General features: G+C 40.8%; 1 protein-coding gene across 1 annotated transcript in view; it reads right to left on the bottom strand.

Moving 5' to 3' along the window:
* Nucleotides 1–25,574, bottom strand: part of LOC106087574 (uncharacterized) — a 314,940-nt gene that overhangs the window by 30,175 nt on the left and 259,191 nt on the right. The window contains exons 8-9 of the mRNA XM_059364452.1: nt 11,688–11,852; nt 11,197–11,256 (exon numbers count right to left, since the gene is read on the bottom strand). Coding sequence (XP_059220435.1) covers nt 11,197–11,256; nt 11,688–11,852 — 225 coding nt within the window. The remainder of the gene's footprint in view (nt 1–11,196; nt 11,257–11,687; nt 11,853–25,574) is intronic.

The raw sequence follows: 25,574 nt of genomic DNA, 5'->3' as shown, positions 1-25,574 counted from the left end.
TCATAGGTCGATCACCGGAAGTAGTAACTGCAGCCTTTGAAAGAATCGAAATAGAGTCAGTGAAAATGGGTCTGGCAGTAAATGTAGAAAAGACGAAATGGATGGTTTCAATTCCCAAAAAGCTTTGCACAACCGAGCAGAAAAGAAAATGAAGAAAGTTGGGAACCACAACTTTGAGATTGTCAGCAACTTTATCTACCTCGGCACCGCCGTAACCGAAACGAATGACACCAGTTTTGAGATAAAGCGAAGAATGATACTGGCAACCAGATGCTACTTTGGATTAAGTAAGCAGTTTAGAAACAGGGCTAACTCTCTACTGACGAAGATTACACTATACAAGACACTGATGTTGTTATATGGTTCTAAGGCATGGGTACTCGTAAAAGCACACGAGGCAGTTCTTGGAGTATTTGAGAGAAAGATTCTTCGTAATATGTATGGTCCAGTTTGCGTTAATGGAGAATATAGGCGACGTATGAACCACGAGGTGTATTACGACGCATAGTCACACGCATCAAAATAAAGGGTGATTTTTTTGAGGTTAGGATTTTCATGCATTAGTATTTGACAGATCACGTGGGATTTCAGACATGGTGTCAAAGAGAAAGATGCTCAGTATGCTTTGACATTTCATCATGAATAGACTTACTAACGAGCAACGCTTGCAAATCATTGAATTTTATTACCAAAATCAGTGTTCGGTTCGAAATGTGTTCATTCACCGTTCAGCGATGAGGCTCATTTCTGGTTGAATGGCTACGTAAATAAGCAAAATTGCCGCATTTGGTGTGAAGAGCAACCAGAAGCCGTTCAAGAACTGCCCATGCATCCCGAAAAATGCACTGTTTGGTGTGGTTTGTACGCTGGTGGAATCATTTGACCGTATTTTTTTCAAAGATGCTGTTGGACGCAACGTTACGGTGAATGAACACATTTCGAACCGAACACTGATTTTGGTAATAAAATTCAATGATTTGCAAGCGTTGCTCGTTAGTAAGTCTATTCATGATGAAATGTCAAAGCATACTGAGCATCTTTCTCTTTGACACCATGTCTGAAATCCCACGTGATCTGTCAAATACTAATGCATGAAAATCCTAACCTCAAAAAAATCACCCTTTACAATGGCTGAGTTGGCTAGGTCATGTTGTCAGAATAGATGAAGAAGCTCCAGCAAAGAAGTCTTTTGGAGGCAAAGACGATGGTACTCGCAAACCGGGAAGACCAAAAGCCCGTTGTAAAGATTAAGTGGTGGGAGACACCTCGAAACTTGGTATCAAAGATTTTAGATTGAGCGCAAAAGATCGAGGCGCTTGGAACGCTAATTTACGTTCAGCTATTTGAACAAATTTCCTTTCATTGCAAATTAAAGTTAACTAAAACTGAACTATTGGTAGATTGGATGAGACTGATGGCGATCGGAGACATGCAGTATTCGTACTAAACCCCGGCTGCCCTGCAGATTTCAACAAGTCTGCAGGAGTTGTATCCTAGGGATTCAAAAAGTTGAAGCTGAAGGTCCTTAGAACGGTGTGGTTGGTTGGTTGGGAAAACTTGTCGGAGGAACTATTGCCCACATCTCTAAAGTCTGAAGAATTGCAGGAGACAGAAAATCCTCCTACCACGATCAAAACATAAGGGGTAAGCACCGTCGTCGTCGTCTTCTGCGTTCTCGTCGTTGCACAATGTGACTCCCAACCTCTCGCTTACGGCAGTATACGCAACAGCATCATCCCAGTCCCAATATTGCCAGGTCATTGCGGGAAAGTGTATCGCGCATGCAATTGAATTTTAATGGTCTGAGAGGCAAGATCGACGAGATAGGGGATTTTATGAGTCGGAAGAACATATTGGACCCAGGAGGTAAAGCAGACCGACACATGTCGCTTGCACAGTTGTCACGGATACAATGTGCTAGGTAAGGATCGCTTAAGGAATGGAGATGGGGGATTGGCCTTCGTGATACCCCATTCCGTGCAATGTAGACCCATCTCGCCTACGCCTGCCGCTAGTCACCCTAACATGGAGTGCACAGGGCATGGAGAGATAGAGCTATACAACGTGTACGTACTGCTGGTGGGTTGTTGTGATCCAATTAATGACCAACACTACTGTCTGGCCATAATCCTCTGATTCTATGGGGACTTTAATGCGCATCACAAGTCATTGCATTCTGCCCTAGGTAACGACCAGCGGAGCATAGTTTTGGGAGAGCAGATCGAAGACTTCAAGAATGAGCTGAATGAAGGTGCCCCACTGGGATCAATCGTACTTTAATGCGCATCACATTCTCTCCTAGATACCGACCAGCGGAGCATAATTTTGGCAGAGCAGATTGAAGCCCCCAGGAATGAGGTGGATGAGGGTGCCACCACTAAGATCAATAGCAATCAATTTATTGCTAGATACCATCGCATTTCTGTCGACTTTGCCATACATAACAACGTCCTGCCCAAGACATTCATTATATAATATTTTTTTTTCAAATGGTCCTTGTATTATTTCGGAAGCTTATAGGCTTTCCAGTCCTATGGTGGTTTGTATCGAAATTTCCTATCTACCCTCGTTTTCCTATTTTGGCATTGCCAAAGGCAATCTGGTGCTAGAATAGAATTGCAGTCTTTCCTCTGTCTTGTCCATTTAGCAACGTTGGGTCTTTGGCATAAAAATAAATGCATGCTTGGCTGAGTATAGTATGGCTGGTGTTGGTGCTACGTAATGGTGCTCATTATGATTATGATGATTAAAATTGTTTTCATTTTTTATTTATATAGCCTTTTTTTTTGTTTTTGTTAAATGTACAATTTGCTTTATTGTGTCTACTTTTTAGTGCATATATAACAGTAATGGCAAGAGTTTAAGGGGAAATAAACTTTGGCATTTCAACTACTACGATAAAGTTGGGAACGAAATTTTAAACTGTAGCAAAAAAAAAATGGTTTTATAGGGGCCTTTTGCTAAAATCACCACGATAATTTTCAGCGATATCGTATTAAAACAAAGGATTCTACAGTTTTAAGGAAGAACAAGTAAAAAGGCGTTAAGTTTGGCCGGTCCGAACTTTGGATACCCACCACTTCGGGTATATATGTACACCACCTTTCATCAAAATCCGGTGAACATTCCATACCTTATGTCCCATAGCAGTTATGTCGATATATTATCCGATTTGGACCAAATACTAATAAGTACAAGTCATTGTTCAATTGTGAATAACAAACGATTGGTCTTTCTATGGGTTGCCCAAAAAGTAATTGCGGATTTTTTAAAAAAAAAAGTAAATGCATTTTTAATAATACTTAGAATGAACTTTAATCAAATATACTTTTTTACACTTTTTTTCCAAAGCAAGCTAAAAGTAACAGCTGATAACTGACAGAAGAAAGAATGCAATTACAGAGTCACAAGCTGTGAAAAAATTTGTCAACGCCGACTATATGAACAATCCGCAATTACTTTTTGGGCAACCCATAGTAGCTATATCTGAAAATAAACCGACACGGATGTCGAAAAGCCTAACATAAGCCACTGTGTCAAATTTCAGTTAAATCGGATTATAAAAGCGCCTCTTTTGGGGCCAAGACTTTAAATCGAAATATCGGTCTATATGGCAGCTATATCCAAATCTGATCCGATCTCAACCGAATTGACGAAGGATGTCGAAGGGCCTAACGCTACTCACTGTCCCAAATTTCGGCGACATCGGGCAATAAATGCGCCTTTTATGGGCCCAAAACATAAAATCGAGGGATCGGTCTATATGGCAGCTATATCCAAATCTGATCCGATCAGAGCCAAATTAAAGAAAGATGTCGAAGGCCCTAAGACAGTTCACTATTCCAAATTTCAGCAAAATCGGATAATAAATGTGGCTTTTATGGGCCTAAGACCCTAAATCGGCGGATCGGTCTATATGGCAGCTATATCCAAATCTGGATCAATCTGAGCCAAATTGACGAAGGATTTTGAAGGGCCTAGCACAATTCACTGTCCTAAATTTCAGCGAAATCGGATTATAAATATGGCTTTTATGGGGCCAAGACCCTAAATCGAGAGATCGGTCTATATGACAGCTATATTCAAATCTGGACCGATCTGAGAGAAATTGAAAAAAGATGTCGAAAGGCTTAACACAACTCACTGTCCCAAATTTTGGCGACATCGGACAATAAATGCGCCTTTTATGGGCCCAAAACCTAAAATCGAGGGATCGGTCTATATGGCAGCTATATCCAAATCTGATCCGATCAGAGCTAAATTAAAGAAAGATGTTGAAGGTCCTAAGACAGTTCACTGTCCAAAATTTCAGCAAAATCGGGTAATAAATGTGGCTTTTATGGGCCTAAGACCTTAAATTGGCGGATCGGTCTATATGACAGCTATATCCAAATCTGGATCAATCTGTGCCAAATTGACGAAGGATGTCGAAGGGCCTAACACAACTCACTGTCCAAAATTTCAGCAAAATCGGGTAATAAATGTGGCTTTTATGGGCCAAAGACCCTAAATCGGAGGATCGATCTATATGGCAGCTATATCCAAATTTGGACCGATCTGGATCAAATTGACGGGGGATATCGAAGGGCATAAAAAAACTCACTGTCCAAAATTTCAGCAAAATTGGATAATAAATGTGGCTTTTATGGGCCTAGGACCCTAAATCGGCGGATCGGTCTATATGGCAGCTATATCCAATTCTGAACCGATCTGTGCCATAATGCAGAAGTATATCAAGGGGCTTAACTTAACTCACTGTCCCAAATTTCAGCAAAATCGGATAATAAATGTGGCTTTTATGGGCCAAAGACCCTAAATCGGAGGATCGGGCTGTATGGCAGCTATAACCAAATCTGGACCGATCTGAGCCAAATTGTCGAAGGTAGTCGTAGGGACTAACACAAATCACTGTTCCAAATTTGAGCGAAATCGGATTAGAAATGTGCCTTTTATAGGAAATGTACAGAGTCTGGATGGAGGACTGTGACTTCCTAAACGATGCCCCAGCCATCACGGAAGGGAAGATGACCGCTGAGAAAGGTAAGCAGCAGCTCTCTTACGCCAGAGTGGCAAGAAAGCACAACAGACATGAGATGAGTTATGCAGTTATCGATAGCGGCAGTATATCCGCTAGGATTCCACCAGATCATCGGTCCCGAGTGAGGCATCTGGTTAACGAACGGGTTTTCGAACATGTTTTGAACTCTGAAGGGGGTCCACCCATACGGATTATGAGCTGCGTGTATAGAGGGGACATCTTAACGCTGCGTTTTGCGTCAGCGGAATGTATTGATACCTTATGAAAGCTCATTGGGGCGCAAGCTAGACCTTGTGAGAAATATCGACATCCACAGCTCACAAACGCGACGGTCTTCAAGATTGCGGGCGGCGAAATCGTGACGGAACGCATGATGGAAGTCTTAAACAAGCAAAACCAAGAGTTGGTCGTGGAAAAATGGGAGGTCTTCCACACGAAGGAGACGGAAGAAGGAACTCACCTTGTGGTGGGCAATGATCAAGTCTCTGTGACAAGTTTGGCTAAGACTAAAGGCATGGCGTACTACGGAATCATGGATGCCTTTTTCAAGATTGGGAAGATTAGGATAGGCAAATATCCTCAATACCGCCTTAAGGCCAAGAGGCCGGCGATGAGACAATCATCGATTCTCAATATTGGGAAGACTGGGTTAAGCAAAGATCTCAATACTAAAACATCTGGCAGTGCAGGGTCAAGAGACCCTACACAGCCTAGCGAACAGGGACCCGACGACGGAACCATCAACGACTTTCTCGAGATTAGGAAGACTGGGATGGATAAGATCCTAGTGCTGAAAAATCAGGCAGTGTATTGACAGAGAACTCAATGCCGCCTGACGCACAAGAAGAAGACAATGAGGCCATGACATACTCCCATGAAGCCTATTTACTCAAGATTTGAAAAAAAAAAATCCTAATATTGGAACATCAGGCAGTGCAGGAACGAGAGCCTCGACACAGTCTAACGAACAGGGACCCGACGACGTACCCATCACCCACTTTTTCAAGATTCGGAAGACTAGGATAGGTAAAGATCTTAATATTGACATATCAGGCAGCTCAGCGACAGGAATCTCAATGCAACCAAGCGAACAGGGAGCCGACGATTATACCATAAACTACTCCCAAGAAGCCCATTTACTTAAGTTGTGAAAGACAAGGATATGCAAAGATCCTAATATTGAAACAACAGGCAGTACAGGGACGGGAAACTCAATACAGCCTAATGGGCTGGGACCCTACGTCGGAACCATTACAGACTTCATCGGGATTCGGAAGACTAGAACAGGCAAAAAGCCTAATACTTAACATCTGCCAGTGCAGTGACAGGAAAGTCAGTGCAGACTAAAACACAGGAAGCGGACAATGAGACCATATCCCCACTCCCAAGAAGCCCTTGTAATGGAGGACCAATGATTGAGGTCATCCAGATAAACCTTCTGAGACAGGGAGACGTTTGATCATACCTGACATCACTTTAGCTGCCTTTCGACTCACCGACACCGCCATCCACGTCGGAACTGCAACGTCTAACAAGGAAGGCAAAATAGACAGGAAATGTGGTACTAATAGGGTGCGATGCGAAATCTCACCACATTTTGTGGGGAAGTACTAACAAAAATAAGTGGGACCAAGCCATGGCACAATTATTGAATACTACCACCTAATATTGCTAACACCGCAACTTTTGTTAATAGGATTAGGGAGGAGGTTTTACATGTGGCAATATGTTTGGAAAATCTGATCAATGAGCTTCAGGATTGGAAGGTCTCCATGGAGCACTCCTCCTCGGCCAGCGCCGAATCTGACAAGCTTTCGTAATAAGTTTAAAAAACCAACTGGCCAAAATTCGGAAGACTACTCAGAAGAAGGCTTGGGCAGGGTAGTTTGGATTGTCCTAGCATAGAAGAAATTTCGACATTGTCAACAGGATTACGACTGCAAGGGACATAGTTGTCCTTTTCGAGAAAGAATATCAGCCTAAGAAATACCCTGGATGACCGAGAAGAATCGCAACAATGGGATAGAGGTCCGCAGACTACACAGCAGAGCACCTCAAAAAAAGCAAAAGTTTACCGGGATGTGTATTACACACGGCTCAAGGAATACAATAAAATCCGCAAAGTGGCAAAACGTGCCTCCTCGAAGCTCTTCTGCGAACAGGTCGATGGCGTTAATGACGCCGCCAAGGTGAGGAAGTTTCTCTCAAAAACCCATGTCCAAGCTGAAACGTTAGTAGACGACATGGGAGTGAGAGCGGAGACAACGGAGCACATGTTACGGCTTTTAATGAAAACGAATTTTTCACAGGATACGTCGGGATTTAAGAAGACACCGTAATCTTACAGTAAAGGAAACCTTGAAGAGCTTCAAACCATTTAAGTCGCCCGATCCTGATGGAATTTTTCCGACGTTACTACAGAAGCAGGCCAACTACTTAGCCTCTATTTTTACAGCGTGCCAAGGACTTACATATACTCCGAATGCCTGACAGGAGGCAAGGGCGGTATTTATACCCAAGCCTGGCAAGGCAAGTTATGCGACACCAAAGAAATTCAGACCTGTAAAACTAATGTCGTTTCTACTCAAAACCATGGAACATATTGTGGATACCATGATAAAGAGTAGGACATCCATGTCAAGAGAAGTTCGGTCACACCTTCGCCATATAATAGAGGCTACGATAAACCCCGATGTCTACGAAGAGGTTTCCGATCGTATACCTGAGATGACACTTGAGGTCGAGTGCAAGACACAGTCTTAGATTGGCGGAATTCTGGTATTGCCATCTAGGAGATCATGCTATACATATGGATCAAAGCTCGAGGACAGAGTGGGCCTGGGGTCTACATTGAGATCCCAGGGACTGAGATATGTTTTGTACTTCCTGGCCGTAAAACGGTCCTGTAGATCGAGATCCGGGCGATCACATAATGCGTGAGATTGTATGGTGCTAACGCGAGGACGTCGAGTTTGAACATCATTATGGCCAATAAACTGGCCATAAGGTTAATAACAATCAGGACGGTGAAATCACGAACAGTCTTGGAGTGTTAAAAGGAGAATGGTACGATCCGCATCGTTTGGGTGCCAGGCCAAGCAGATAATTTGGCAGTGAAGACCAGAGGACTGCCGTCAAAAAACTTAGTTAGTCCGAAGCCTTCGTGTTAAAAGCGTGGACCCAACATAGGGGCATGGTATGAAAAACAATTACTGACTTTGTAAGCAGCACGGAGTTCTTGACTTGAATTTTCCTTCTCGAGTTAACTTTTTTTTGGTATTTAGCGCAAAACAATCCGATTACTTGCTTAGGTGTATGTCCACAGTGGCATGGGCGGATTAATATTCGCACCCTCTTTTTAGCCTAACATAACCTTACCTAGTCTAAATCGGCTGGTAGCTGTCTCCCAGTTTATGACCAGGCTTACAGGCCCATCATTAACTGGCTACTAGACTGAATCTAGGAGAGTTTAACGTGCATCTCGTTTTATGTCATTTTACCCTAGGTAACGAACAGCGGAGCAAAGCCTTGGCGGATGCCTCTAGCATTGCGAGGAGGTGCAGCAGATTGCTAGACATTTACATTACATCCCCTGATCTCTTGAGCGACGCAACCTGCAAACCGTCATTTCTTTGTGATAAGACCATCTCCCCATAATTCACACCATCGTTTGACCACCCAATCTCGTAACCTCTGAGCGCCGGACTTTTATTCATTAAAAACAGGAGGATTGCGTCGGCCGCTTCAGTGAACTGACACCCCCATCAAATGCGCTAGTTGCCGAGAGGAAATTCCGAGACATCATTAACGCAGCAGCCGCTCGCTTTTACCAGCCGGCCTAATACCCCAAGTGCTACCCAATTTCCTGGCGCAGGCAGTGATACTCGCAGACGAGCATGATGGCATTCGTTGCGCGGAACTGAACTAGAAACTAACAGGGCAGTCATCGAACATATGCGGAATTTGTGGCTGGAACACTTGGAGTAATGTATCTTAGGTACTGGTTAAGGCAAGCAGCGGTCTACTGTTAAGTCACTCTGGAAACCCGGTAGACGGAACGACAAGACCTCAGTAATTTTTGAGAGATTCGAAGAGGTGCGTCAGGTTGATCAACTGTCAATTTATTGTGCATCCCGAGAGTGACAGGGTTTTGAGGAGAGTCATTCGTCGTATTCGTCGTTGGGCTCTACACAGATGCTGAAGAATATGGAACTACCTGGAGATGAGTACCTTACAACTGACCTCAATCTTCTTTAGCATCATACAACTGTCCTCAAACTGTCTTGGAACACTTTTATAGTAAGATGGGCAAAGTGATCCCGCTACTAAAGCATGGGAAGTATCCAAGTAAAGGGGAGCCATACAGACCTATCTCCCTTCTCCCATCTATAGCTAAGACTCTTAAGGAACTACTTCTCCGGTGCTTGGTTAGACATTTTTCCATTCACCGAGCATCAGCATGGATTTCAAAGACTGCATAGCACAACAAATGCTTTGCATGTCATCACCGCATACATTTGCAGTGGCTTCAAGCAGCCCAAGCCATGTGATAGGACGGTTCCCCGAGCACTGGACCTATCGAAGGCATACGGCACTGAATAGCATACGCTCTGAAACGCTGGGTCGTGAATTATCTGTGTGGTCGCCAGTAATTTGTGGAGTTTAGCGATAAGAAGTGGAAACCCCGTAGAGTGAAACAGAAAGTTCCTCAAGGCAAGGTGATATATCCGGCATTTTGTAACCTCTACCTATCCTCCATTCCAGCCCTTCAGTAAGCTTAGAGAACGTATTATATGCGGACGATTGTACGGTCATGGTTTCATACCCCCAACCCATTATTGGCACCTTCGTTAGGTCTACCTCAATGATCTTGCCGCTTGTTTCGCTGCAAGAGATCTGAAGATATCTGCCCCCAAATCTTAAGCCACATGGTTCACTGTATTCAACAAGAGGTGGGTAGTGAGCTAAATGTAATGCACAATGGATGACGATTTTCACCATCAAGTGTCATTCTATTCAGTGTCATGGGTAGTGAGCTAAATGTGATGCACGATGGAGTAACGATTTTCACCATCAAGTGTCATTCTATTCACATGCCACTGCAAATTTGCGATTAGGTCAGAATAGAAACAAGGTACTCAAGTCACTTGCCGGTAGAGCTGTCAAAATATCGATGACACTATCGATGTTTTATTTGTAGTCTGAATATCGATTAATATTTTTCCTATCGATACTATGGCCGAAGTTGATTTTTGCAAAATGTAACACATTGCTCCTATAGGGGGCGCTATTTTCATCCGACGGGGCTAAAATTTTGCACAATTGGGTAAATGTAGTCATTGGAAAAAGTCCGCTACCCATTGCACCTGAGGAAATTGACTTCTCCCGCCAAACCAGCTCAATTACTAAACGACAGATGGCGCCGTTTCAACTTCTACCGAGCAAAGAATGACGCCAATGTGTAGTATGTGTGTCCCGACTGCGACCAGGGAACAAAGACACACATCAACTGTTTATACGTCCAGCCAGACCCAATCGACTCAGACCCAGATTCCTCTGTGGACGCGCCCACCTTAATCACAGAGTTCCTGGAACTGGATATTCAACAGAACCAAGCAGACGAAAGATAGAACACAACTCACTACAACAATAACAACAACAACATAGACTATTTTTAGGTTGCCCAAAAAGTAATTGCGTATTTTTCATATAGTCGGCGTTGACAAAGTTTTTCACAGCTTGTGTACAGAGTCACAAGCTGTGAAAAAATTTGTTTGCATTCTTTCTTTTGTCAGTTATCAGCTGTTACTTTTAGCTTGCTTTAGAAAAAAAGTGTTAAAAAAGTATATTTGATTAAAGTTCATTCTAAGTTTTATTAAAAATGCATTTACTTTCTTTTAAAAAATCCGCAATTACTTTTTGGGCAACCTAATATTATTGAAATTCAATCAACTAAATCAGTATTAATCGTCTTCAATTTAGTCTCCTGTTGACAATTGAATTTTTTTATGATTTTTATATGATTTAATGAAATGTGCTTTTAATTGTTTAAGCAAAAAAAATAATCAAACATGGATACCCATTTCAAACAACAACGTAAAAGAAAGCTTGGAAAATTTCAAATATTTAAAAATTTAAATAAAAATTCATTTACATACCAAAACTTCGATTTAACATGGCCATTTCCGATAAGATTGCTGTGGTTGGAGCTGGCATTTCTAAAGGAAGAGCAGAAAAAACACACAAAAAAAAAAGAAAATTAAAATTAAAACGATACTTGAATTTTTATGAGACAAAAAATGTGAGGAAAAAAATAGTCATCACAATCATTGAAAACGCGCATGAAAAATCAATTTGATTGGAATTTATTTTATTGTTTTCGTGTGACAATGGTTTTTTTCCAAATTCAGATATGGCAATGAAAAAAATTTTTTTTTTTGTGAATTTCCCAGCTATGTATGTGGATAGCTGGGAAATTCACTAAAAAAAAAAAAACAATTATTTTCATTGCCATATCTGAATTAATTTCCTAGGTTGAGTACCTCCAGTTAAACAGATTTAAATTTTATATCCTGTTTTGGGGCTATGGTGTGGTTTGGTTTTTGTCTTATTGACCATAAATTCTTTTAATTTGCCACATAAAACTTACCATCCAATTTTATATTGCCATCAGTTTCGCCCAATGAGTTTTTTGCCACGCATCGATAGGTACCAAAATCATTCGCTCCAACATTACGGATTTTCAGTTTCATATGCTTCATATAGCCATTGACGAGGGATGCTGTCTCATATTTGTCACCGGCACGTGAAGTATCTGCAAAATGATAAAAAGGCAAAAAAAGTCAAATAATTGAGGAGGGAATTCAAAAAAAGAGATGGTGAAGACAATTTTGTTGAAGTGCAGGGTAAATTGAAGCAAGTTTTACTTGAAAAATGTAAAGAAAACAAGTAAGAGTGTGTTAAGTTCGGCCGGGCTGAATCTTATATACCCTCCACCATGGATCGCATTTGTCGAGTTCTCTGCGCGGTATCTCTTCTTAGGCAAAAAAGGATATAAGAAAAGGGCGATATCAAGATATGGTCCGGTTTGGACCACAATTAAATTATATGTTGGAGGCCTGTGTAAAATGTCAGCAAAATCCGATAAGAATTGCGCCCTCTAGCGTCTCAAGTAGTCAAGACTCAAAATCGGTTAGTGTGGCAGCTTTATCAGGTTATAGGCCGATTTGATCCATACTTAACACAGGCGTTAGAAGTCATAACAGACGACTTCGGGCAAAATTTCAGCCACATCAGATAAGAATTGCGCCCTCTACCGGCTCAAGAAGTCAAGATTCAAGATCGGTTTATATGGCAGCTATATCAGGTTACAGACCGATTTGTACCATACTTTGCACAGATATTGAAAGTCAAAACAAATAACTTCGTGCAAAATGTCAGCCAAATCGGATAAGAATTGCGCCCTCTAGCGGCTCAAGAAGTCAAGACTCAAAATGGGTTTATATGGCAGCTATATCAGATTATAGACCGATTTGAACCATACTTAACACAGGTATGGTAAGTCAAAACAAACAACTTCATGCAAAATTTCAGCCACATCGGATAAGAATTGCGTCCTCTAGCGGTTCAAGAAGTCAAGATTCAAGATCGGTTTATGTGGCAGCTATATCAGGTTATGGACCGATTTGAGCCATACTTAACACAGCTATTGGAAGTCATAACAAAACACCTCATGCATAATTTCAGCCAAATCGGATAAGAATTGCGCCCTCTAGAGGCTCAAGAAGTCAAGACCCAATATCGGTTTTTAGGGCAGCTATATCAGGTTATGGACCGATTTGAACCATACTTGGCACAGTTGTTTGATATCATAGCAAAGTACGTTGTGCAAAACTTCATTCCAATCGGACCAGAATTGCGCCCTCTAGAGGCTCAAGAAGTCAAGATCCCAACCATACTTGGCACAGTTGTTGAGTATCATAACAAAACACGTCGTGCAAAATTTCATTCCAATCGAATAAGAATTGCGCACTCTAGAGGCTAAAGAAGTCAAGACCCAAGATCGGCTGCCATATAGGCAGCTATATCAAAACATGGACGAATATAGCCCATTTATAATCCCAACCGACCTACACTAATGACAAGTATTTGTGCAAAATTTCAAGCGGCTAGTTTTAGTTCTTCGAAAGTATATGAGCTTTCGATAGATGGACGGACAGACGTACAAAACACCTCATGCACCTCATGCCAAAACAGCTCATGCACCTCACGCCAAATCGTATAAGAATTGCGCGCTCTATTGGCTCAAGAAGTCAAGATCCAAGATCGGTTTATATGACAGCTATACCAGATCATGAACCGATTTGAATCATACTTAGTGCAGAAATTTCAGTTAAATCGGACGAGAATTGCGGCCTCTAGAGGCCCAAGAGCTCAAGACCCAAGATCGGTTTATATGGCAGCTATATCAAATCATTTACCGATGTAAACCAAACATAGCGTAGCTTTTGGAAGAGATACCAAAACACTACGTGGAAATTTTTAATAAAAACTGATAAGAATTGCGCCTTCTAGAGGCTCAAGAAGTCAAGACCTAAGATCGGTTTATATGGCAGCTATATCAAAATATGGCCCGATTTGGCCCATTTACATTACCAACCGACCTACACCAATAAAAGGTATTTGTGCAAAATTTCAAGCGGCTAGCTTTACTCCTTCGAAAGTTTGCGTGCTTTCGGACGGACGGACAGACGGACAGACGGACGGACGGACAGACGGACGGACGGACAGACGGACGGACGGACAGACGGACGGACATGACTATATCAACTTAAAATGACATGACGATCATGAATATTTAAACTCTATGGGGTCTTAGACGCATATTTCGAGGTGTTACAAACAGAATGACGAAATTAGTATACCCCCATCTTATGGTGGAGGGTATAAAAATGCTTCTGAGATATTAAATGACAGAGAGTATATCCCATGTACCTCTTGTACAGCAAGTATTGATCAGCAAAGTCAAAGGTGATTAAGAATAGCCATTATCATGCTGATCACTATGTATGCTGGATACAGCAGTCAAGCTGTTGGAGGTCAATGAGGCATTTACCACAGGAGGAGTACTCTCGAGAAAAAAATCGTCCCAATATGAAGGCTCTCAAAACGGCAGCATGGCTTTCATCCGGCAAAGTCACAAAAGCACTAAGGGACAATGGCCATAAATGAGTTATGGCATACTTTAAATGCAAGCAAGGTTGGATGTCAAGAACTCCTTAAATGGCCTCAGATGGGTAGAGGTATTTTAGCCCACTAAGATGAACTTCAAGGTGCTGGAGTATCTGATGAGGACCTTGAGAAGCTACCTAAGTGACAAGGAAACCTTTTTTTAACGGCCATCAAGGGCACAGGGAGGTAAGTGAAGGGAAGTGCCCAGTGTTTCATTTGTGAGCTAGACCTCTGGAACTTCAGCTACGAAGGGATACAGATCGGCTATTGCGATTTATCACAGGCTAGGCCAATTACCATCTGAATCAGTCGATTATACTTCCCATATAAATCTTTGAATTATTCTATGTATACACCGCCTCAGCTATCTCGGATTTAGGGGTATCTTTTTGTCTGCTGGTCTGTTTCCTAAACACAAGGTCTTGAACGCCTATATCTCCTCCCTTGGTGTTATTCCTTTTTTATTTCACAAATATTTTTTGAAATTTTTCTTGCCTTAACTTCGATACAACACCATTTGCAGTTCCTTATCAATTATTACTTGGGATATTTATGTTGAACTCCAATTGGGACACAAAACCTGTGTATATTATGTACCCCAGCACTTTCAGGTGCTCTTAACCAAAATAAAGTTCACAAATACCCACAAAAAAAGTAAACACACACACACACACACACACACACCATTTTCTTTAGAAAAGTTTATTTAGTGAAAGTAAAACAAATTAAGAAAGTTTGACCATTAATCAAAGTTACGCCCCAATTGCTACTGGAATTCTGTACTCATTAGAAGGCAAACAAAGAAAAACAAGCCAAGTACCCAGGAAATAGGAAGGAGAGAGAAAAAAAGGCACCACATTTCTACAAACAAGAAAAACAATCAAATCAAACTGTAGGCTGAGCAAAATCAGCTTTACCACAAACATTTAATTAAAAGTGCAGTGCTATTTTTTCCCTTTGTTGTACTCTCATTTGTGCATTTAAATTTGTACCTAAAACGCCCTATAATTACCATTCATTGCTGTGCATGGGCCCAAATAATTTTGTGGTTTCTGTGAAATTTAATGAATTTATTTTGTAAGCCTAAAATTAAAACAACATTCCGCACACAGAAATTAAATGAAACCGAAGTTTAAATTGCCTAAATCCGCTTAAATTTACAGAATGCAATTTCCCAATTTTCCGCCATATGTGTATAAATTGTATATTGTGGAAATTATTAATTTGCACAAAGCCCATTTTGATTGTTATCCAATTTATAATGGGGAGCATATGGGAAGGCAGGACATTAGGCCGGATTGAGGTGCAAACATTTAAAAAAAAAAAAAAATAAAAAAAATAATTTGAAAATTTCTTTAATTAATGAATTATATTAATGACAAAACAAGTATAAAAGGCGTTAAGTTCGGCCGGGCCGAACTTTGGATACCCACCACCTCGGGTGTATATGTAAACTTCCTTTCATCAAAATCCGGTGTAAATTGCATACCTTATGTCCCTTAGCAGTTATATCGAAATATGTTCCGATTTGGACCAAATACTAATCGGTACAGGTCAATGTTCAATTGTGTATAACAAAATATTGGTCTTTTAGTAGCTATATCTAAAAATAAACCGATCTGAACCATAAACAAAGCGGATGTCGGAAAGCCTTTCATAAGTCTCTGTGTCAAATTTCATTAAAATCGGATTATAAATGCGCCTTTAATGGGACCAAGACTTTAAATCGAGATATCGGTCTACATGGCAGCTATATCCAAATCTGGAACGATTTGGGCCAAGTTGCAGAAAAATGTCGAAAAGCCTAACATAACGCATTGTCCCAAATCTCGGCGAAATCGGACAATAAATGTGCCTTTTATGGATCCAAAACCTTAAATCAAGAGATCGGTCTATATGGCAGCTATATTCAAATCTGGACCGATCTGAGCCAATTTGAAGAAAAATGTCGGAGAACCTAGCAGAACTCACTGTCTAAAATCTCAGCAAAATCGGACAATAAATGCGCCTTTTATGACCCCAAAACCAAAAACCGAAAGATCGGTCTATATGGCAGTTATATCCAAATCTGGACCGATCTGAGCCAAATTGACGAGGGATGTCGAAGGGCCTAACACAAATCACTGTCCCGAATTTCAGCAAAATCGGATAATAAATGTGAATTTTATGGGCTTAAGACCCTTAATCGGCGGATCGGTCTATATGGCAGCTATATCCAAATCTGCACCGATCTAGGCCAAATTGAAGGAGGACGTCGAAGAGCTTAACACAAATCACTGTCCCGAATTTCAGCAAAATCGGATAATAAATGTGAATTTTATGGGCTTAAGACCCTTAATCGGCGGATCGGTCTATATGGCAGCTATATCCAAATCTGCACCGATCTAGGCCAAATTGAAGGAGGACGTCGAAGAGCTTAACACAACTCACTGTCCCGAATTTCAGTAAAATCGGATAATAAATATGGATTTTATGGGCCTAAGACCCTTAATCGGCGGATCGGTCTATATGGCAGCTATATCCAAATCTGGACCGATCTGAGCCAAATTGACGAGGGATGTCGAAGGGCCTAACACAAATCACTGTCCCGAATTTCAGCAAAATCGGATAATAAATGTGAATTTTATGGGCTTAAGACCCTTAATCGGCGGATCGGTCTATATGGCAGCTATATCCAAATCTGCACCGATCTAGGCCAAATTGAAGGAGGACGTCGAAGAGCTTAACACAACTCACTGTCCCGAATTTCAGTAAAATCGGATAATAAATATGGATTTTATGGGCCTAAGACCCTTAATCGGCGGATCGGTCTATATGGCAGCTATATCCAAATCTGGACCGATCTGAGCTAATTTGAAGATGGATGTCGAAGGGTCTTACACAACTCACTGTCCCGAATTTCGGCAAAATCGGATAATAAATGTGGATTTTATGGGCCTAAGACCCTAAATCGGCGGATCGGTCAATATGGCAGCTATATCCAAATCTGGACCGATCTGAGCTAATTTGAAGATGGATGTCGAAGGGCCTTACACAAATCACTGTCCCAAATTTCAGCAAAATCGGATAATAAATGTGGCTTTTATGGGCCTAAGACCCTTAATCGGCGGATCGGTCTATATGGCAGCTATATCCAAATCTAAACGATATGACCCAAATTGACGAAGGATGTTAAAGAGCTTAACACAACTCACTGTCCAAAATTTCAGCAAAATCAAATAATAAATGTGGCTTTTATGGGCCTAAGACCCTAAATCGGTCTATATGGGGTCTCTATCAAGATATAGTCCGATATAGCCCATCTTCGAATTTAACCTGCTTATGGACAGACAAAGAATCAAAAAACGCTGATCAAGATTCGATTTGTTGCATACGGATTGGCAAAATGAATATACCCCTATCCTTCGGTGGTGGGTATGAAAAAGGAATTTGATATCCAATTCAAGAGCCATGTGTTTAGGGAGCCACCCCAGCCCAAAATTCCTCCTTAATCGGACGTATTTATCGACCATGGTAATATGTGACGTATATAAAAGTTTTTTGGGATTAGAGTACGAAATGAATACTCATTTTCGGGACAAAGAGCCTGGGTTCCAACCCACCCTCATACAGAGCTTTTTTACCGACCATACCAATATGGGGCTCATATAAAATTTATTTGAAAGTAGAGCACGAAACTTATATTTACTTTAAGGGCCAAGTGTCTGGGTGACCACCTTCCCTCGAATAACCGCCTTAACCGGAAAAATTTACCAATATGTTAAAATAGGACTCACAATAAAAGCACTTGGGAGTGGAGTAAAAATTTGAAAAGGAACCAAGGGCAAACTTTTCACAAATCAATGAGTGCTTTCTGTGATAAGGGAGGTTTTTTATGGTCGAGTTCGAATGGCGTGCCGCAGTGCGACTCCCCTTTGGGGAGAATGCCTTATGACCATGCGTGGCATGGTACATCACAAACGTCGTCAGCATTAAGAAGGGATAACCACCGCGTTCATTGGCTACAGTGGCACGAATTCGATATCCATATTCAGGGCGAAGTGTCCTCACCCTAAAAAGATATTAGAGAGTTAAAAAAGGCGTAGCAGAGCGGGCCCGGTTCGGCTGGTAAAAATGCAAATTTGACATTGAAAATTCCATTAAGGAATAGGGGCATACTCCTCACATATCAATGAGTGCAGTCTGATTCAAGTTTAGGCTCAATGATAAGGGGTCTCCCTTTTATAGCCAAGTTCGAACGGAGTGCCGCAGTGCGACACCTCCTTGTGGAGAAGTTTGTTCATAGCATAGATAGGAGGCGTTAACCACCGCTGAAAATTTGCATGATGTTCTTGCCATGATTTGAACTCAGTCATTCAGCTTCATAGGCGGACATGCTAACCTTGGTTACGGTGGCCTCCCTAGTAGAAAATAAAATAAAAGCCCTTTTAAAAGTGTAAAAAAATAAGGGGTTAAAGAAGGCATTGGAAGGCGTTATTTCAAACCAATCAGGGTTCCATCAGACTGATATGCCACTTTAAGTTTACATGCTTCCACTTACTCACGAATTAGTTAGAGGTGTAATGGTAGTGGTGGCATATCATCAGACTGATATGCCACTTTAAGTTTACATGCTTCCACTTACTCACGAATTAGTTAGGGTTGTAATGGTAGTAGTGGGATTTGATTTGCTTGAACATTTTTCTAATGTAGAGCAAAGTTATTTTTGCTTTGCTGCCTCTATTTAGAAGACAGCAATTCAAACCCTGGGTAGAACCATGCCTTACTACGCTTGAAAAAGGGTTTACCCTGTTACGACCCAATGATCGACTTGAAAGTAGGTTGATTCATATAATAATTTAGTGTCATATCAGTCTGATGAGAACCTTGGTTGGTCTGAAATCGCGATCACTGTAGTCTGCCAAGTCAGGCTTTTAAGGAAAAGAAGGAAGATTTTTTTGAAAAAGAATACAACCTAGGTTAGCATTTTATGGAAATAAATTTTAATAAATCTTTCTACTGCGAATAGTCAGGTGCATAATATATCCAGTACTCGGCGTACAGTCCACAGTCAAGGTTCGAGATGTATTTTATCACTTGAAGTTGCTATAGGAGTTTTGGTTGCTTCGGTTTGAGTATGATTGGCCCGGTGGAATTAACTTGTTATCGTGCGATCATTTTTCACAAATTTCAACGTGGATTTTAACGACAACAATGCCTTGATGAACTTTTATCTTTATGTGGCGATGAAGCACCATCCTACAGCACTGTGAAAAGCTGGGTCGAACATGTGCCGAAAAAGGGTCTGAAGCCCATAAACGTTTTATTTTTTAACCGATTTCGCTAAAATTTGAAACAATGAGTTATTTTTAGCCTCCTGAAACATGACTTAAATATGGTTCAGAACGGACTATATTTAGATATAACTACCATATAGACCGATCTGCCGATAAAGGGTCGGAAGACCATAACAGTTTTTTTTTTTAGCCGATTTCGCTGAAATTTGCAACAGTGAGTAGGTTGAGAACTCCCAACATCCGACCTAAATATGCTTCAGATCGGACTTCATTTAGATATAGCTGTCATATAGACCGATCTGCCCATAAAGGGTCTGAAGCCCATAAAAGCTTTATTTATTGCCCGATTTCGATTCATTTCATTTATTTTATTTTGATTTAATTTATTTTATTTTATTTTCTCTTATTTTATTTTCTCTTATTTTATTTTATTTTATTTTTTTTAATTTTATTTTTTTTAATTTTATTTTATTTTATTTCATTTTATTTCATTTCATTTTATTTCATTTCATTTCATTTCATTTCATTTCATTTCATTCCATTTCATTTCATTTCATTTCATTTTATTCCATTCCATTCCATTTCATTTCATTCCATTCCATTTCATTTCATTTTATTCCATTCCATTCCATTCCATTTCATTTTACTTTTTTTATTTTACTTAATTGCGCAATATGCGCTATTACAAAGTCATTTATCCATTTAATACTTTAATAGGAAAAATTTTATTACAGAATGTTGCTATTCTTTCATGAAATTTGTAAAATCCCCACAAACTAGCATGGTTCTATGTGTATGGGCCTTCGTTTTTTGTTGGTTGTTGTGTGTAGCACATGTAAAGTCCTTGTTTTACCATTCAAAATGTTATAGTGATTATGCGAAACAAGGAATTGCATTACATTTAATTATGTAATAATAACGTATGAAATTGTGGCTTAAATGCTAACGCACGCTTTGCCCAAATAGTTGTTAATTTGGCACATATGCTTATACACAAACGGATCATCTGTTCAAAGATATGCAAAATGTGAAAAAGGGTTGCCACAGAGCTCATGGAAATTCTAGAGAAAAACGGCTAAACCGATTTTCATGAAATTTTCACTGATAGCAGAGCTTGGGCTCCCTGTGAAAATAGGGTACTAAAATTTTTGATATCCGAAGAGGGGGAGGACCCCATACCCCAATTTTCAAAAACGCCAGATCTCGGAGATGCGAGCACCTTTAAATCGGTGCGAAATTTTGTATGCTACCTTACGGTATGCCAAAAATATGAAATTGGTAAAAAATTTGGGGGTCAAATAATCGGGGGGGACGCCCGATCCCAAAACCCACCCGAACGGACATGTGCACTGATTGGGACAATATGGGTATTAAATGAAAGGTATTTAAGAGAGTACGAATTTGGTATACAAATATCACTTTTAAGTTTCGGGGGGTCCTCCACCCCCAAAAAAGCCCAAAGAGGACATTGCCACCACTTTGGCAATATGGGTATCAATTGAAAGGTATTTAAGAGTATATTACGAACTTGGCATTAAAATGTTACCCTAAGTGTCGAGGGCCCCCGACCCCCAAAAACACCACCGAACAGGACACTTTAACCGCTATGAGTAATCTGGGTATCAAATAAAAGGTATTGAAAAGTAGAAAACAAATCTGAGACAAAAAATTATTTTTTGGTGATTGAGGGCCCTCCCCACCACCCAAAACCCCATAGAAGGACAAATTTAGCGATTGGGAAAATATGGATATCAAATGAAAGCTATTTGAAGGTAGAGTCCAATGCTGATATAAGAATGTATTCCTTGGTGTCTGAGGCGTCTCCCCACCACCCCAAAAACCCCTCAATAGGACATGTTTACCAATTGGGACAATATGGGTATCAAACAAAAGATATTTGGAAGCAGAGTATACATCTGTTATAAGTATTTGGTCCAAGGTCTCTAGGGGGCCTCCCCAATCCAAAAAAAAAACTCCAAAACGGGATAAATGTCCAATGTCACAAAATGGGTAGCGAATGAAAGGTTTTTGGGACATGACTACGAATCTGGTATGTACAATTAGGACAGAGTCTGGGCACCCTCACTCAATAACCTTCAATTAAGACGTGTAGTTCGATCGGGATAATATTTCAATTAGAAGAAAGATCTATGACAGTATGTTTCGAATCTAATGTTGGTATAAGGACTCAAGTATCTGGGTCATGTCCTACCGTTGCGTAGAATAGTAGATAGCGACAATAAAAGACTCAAATAAATTGTCGTATGGTTCTTAGCGTCGGAGGGACCGACTCTTCTTTCCTCTCAATAAATGCAACGCCAAACTGTCATGTAGGATGAACGAGAAGATATTGTACTCAAATGAAAGGACGTGCCAGAGGTCAATTCCCCTCCCCCTATCCTAATGTATGAAAAATATGAAATAATACATGAAGGCCAATCAGGATAGAACAGGACAGAAATATAAGGTCTTTGGTAGTAGAGTACACTTTTTACCTTCAAATTGGGATGGAAACAGGAGGAGAACCTACGGATCTTTAAGAATTTAGTATCCCTCGCTTTGAAATATGATTTTGAATGTATTTAGATAACCAATTCCAAAAATTAATTAGTGTGAATCTGAAAGAGACCCCCTAACCCTGAATGCTTGACATTATGGGACTTCAAAATGCTTGACATTATTAGACTCAAATAAAATCGTGCTCTAGCACGATGAGAGTAGAGCACGATGCTGATATTTTTTTAGGGCTTAGTACGGGCTTATGCTGGCAACATTTGTGAGATACTATGCCATGTAAAACATCTCTCTAAAGAAAACTTCTCTCCAAACTTTTGCCCTTTTTGGAATGTTTGTGGGCAAAATTTGTTGTTTGTTTGTAAGTTCGTGGATGACCGCCTCACCCTGCATACCCCTTAAACTGCACATATTGGGTTGCCCCAAAATGTGCAGTCAAATATACTTTTTTTACACTTTTTTCTAAAGCAAGCTAAAAGTAATAGCTGATAACTGACAGAAGAAAGAATGCAATTACAGAGTCACAAGCTGTGAAAAAATTTGTCAACGCCGACTATATGAAAAATCCGCAATTACTTTTTGGGCAACCCTATATTTGGGGATTATGGCAAAAGGGGCTCAAATCTGCATCTGTTTCAAGACCAAGTGTTTCAGGGACTCCTCACTTTATAAACTCCCCCTAAAGTAACACATATTTACCGACTATAGCAATATGTAGGATGGGATTTTCGGGGGTGGAGTATGAATCTGATATCCACTTTTGGGGCAAAGAGTTGGGTTACTCCAATTCACCACCAAATCCAAGAGAATGAAGTAGATCTAACATCAAAACTTTAATGGGCGGATCCTCCCCTTACCCTACTTCCAAAAACGCCAGATCTCGAAGATGGGTGGGATAACTAGGGAGCCGCCCCACCCCCAAAGCCACCAGCCAAATGGAATATAAACCAATAATGGCAATATGGGACTCAAATGAAAGGTATTTGAGATCAGAGCACGAATCTGATATATGGCGATCGGCCTCACTCTCAAAAATAACCCCATATCGGATATATTTCCTGGCCATAGCAATATACGGCTCCAATGGAAGGTATTTGGGAGAAGAGCACCTATATAATATCCACATTGGCGCGAAATATCTGAAAGGCCGTACCAGCACCCCCACACAGGACTTATTTCCTCACGTGACCGTATAGGGCTCGGATAAAATAAAAGAGTGAATGGAGGCGCAGCGGAGCGGGCCCTGTCCAGCTCCGTTTGAATATATTTCTTCTTTTCTTAGTGAATTTCTTAAGCAAACTCTGCTGTAGATTATCAATGCGAGCACTTGCTTAAAGATGGACAGACAGACGCATATGTATGAACGGACTAGGGTACTGAAGCAAAAAGTGGTTTCCTACCCAATTTCATCTGAAAACTGCGGAAAACATACCATATTATATTGGGTTGCCCACAAAGTAATTGCGGATTTTTCATATAGTCGGCGTTGACAAATTTTTTCACAGCTTGTGACTCTGTAATTGCATTCTTTCTTCTGTCAGTTATCAGCTGTTACTTTTAGCTTGCTTTAGAAAAAAAGTGTAAAAAAAGTATATTTGATTAAAGTTCATTCTAAGTTTTATTAAAAATTCATTTACTTTCTTTTAAAAAATCCGCAATTACTTTTTGGGCAACCCAATATATGTCCTTTCTAGTCCTAGTCTATCTCTTGACTATAAAAAAAATGTTGTCTGAATTTTTCCTTCAGAAATATACTTTTTCCTAATATCTCTTACAACAAATGGCAACTTTATTCATTCTTTTTTTCATATACGCAGCAAAATATTTAACTTTAACAATAAGTGTCGTCATGTCTATGTGTTAGTGTGTGTTAGTGTATGTTTGTGTATGAATGTACTCTCAATCACTGATGCACAAAACAGCGCCATTTAACAATTTAAATGTTGCTCGTAATTACTTTTTATTGTTGTTGTTGTTACAGTTGCTCTTCAGTCACTCCATCCATAACAATTTGCAAAAGCCGCCAAAAAGTACTACGGCCCCCCTCATGAGGATTACAGCTGGGCCATAATGCACAACGAACGCATGCAACGAACAAGGCTCGTAAAGCAATGCAAATGTTTAATGTGAATTTGTTAATACCCAGCCAAGTAGATATGCCAGAGTTTGGCTAGCATTCATGGCTGGAAAATGGCGTTAGAATGGGGGCCTCGCATCGAGATTGGGATAAAATTTAAAGGGGGGGGACAAAATAGACCCATGACAGAGGATTAAAAACAAGCACAAATCTTTTGTAAAAAATTTTAGTTAAGGTTAGGTTGAAAAGAGGGTGCAGATATTAATCTGCCCCTAAGCCAGTGATGTGCTTGTTGTGCGCTCTAAAAACTAAAAAGTGACCTCGAAAAAGAAAATCTATTTCAGGAGTTCCGTTCTACTTGCAAAATTCTTAATTGTTTTACATGCCACGCCTAAAAGTTGGTTCATGTCTGGTATTCTGTCCTCACCTAAGTGCCGGTATCTCTTAGAAGCGAAAGCAGGTCAATGACAAAGGAAATGCTCCAACGTCTCATTATCTTCCGCGCATGACCTACACATGATGTTACTTGCCGCGCCGATTGTGAACTCGTAGTCCTATGTGTCCCGTTATGATACCAATAGCTATACTGTCCTCCTTCTTACTTCCTTTCAGTAATAGCCTCGTCTTTTCACGATCTGAATCCCCCCATAGGGTTTTCGCCGTCCTACCGACCGTTTCGCTGTTCCACAGGGTTACATGCGCATTAATCGCCTACGCTCCTAACTCGAACTGCGTCGACCCGAAAGGCTTCGGGTTAACCAAGTTTATTGACGGCAGTCTTTTGGCCTCCATCGCCAAATCGTCTGCCCTTTTATTCCCCTTACTCCATTATGGTCGGATGCGGATTTTGCCATCCTCAGAGAAGGCGTTAATCTCCTTCTAACACTGCAAGACTGTTCGTAACCTTACCGTCCTGGTTGTTATTGCCCTTTTGGCAATTTTACTGTCCATAAAGATGTTCACACTTGACGTCCTCGTGTTAGTACCACACCACATCACGCATTCCGTAATTGCCCGGATCTCCGCCTGCAGGACCGTATTATGGTCAGGCAGTCTAAAACAGATCTCAGTCCCTGGGTTCTCAATGTAAACACCAGGCCCACTGTCCTCTAACTAGGACCTCAGTCCCTGGGTTCTTAATATAGACTCTCAGGTCCACTCTGTCCCCTAGATTTGATCCATCCGTGTAACATGATCTTCCAGATGGCAATACTATGGTTCCGTCAATCCAAGAGTGTGACGTTTACAGCAGTGCCTCGCACTCACCTTCAAGGCTCATCTCATGTATCCGATCGGAAACCTCTTTCCTTGCTTCCAGGTTTCCTATCGTCGCCTCGATTATACCGCGATGATATGAGCTGCTCCCATCCTCAATCCATTCTCCCATCGCCTTAAGTCTCATAGCTGCAGTGGCTGCCTCACACTTAATCTGTATGTC

Source organism: Stomoxys calcitrans, chromosome 3 (genome assembly GCF_963082655.1).
Source record: "Stomoxys calcitrans chromosome 3, idStoCalc2.1, whole genome shotgun sequence".
NCBI lineage: Eukaryota > Metazoa > Arthropoda > Insecta > Diptera > Muscidae > Stomoxys > Stomoxys calcitrans.
Note: the sequence above shows the minus strand (reverse complement) of the source record. Positions and strands in the feature narration are given on the sequence as shown.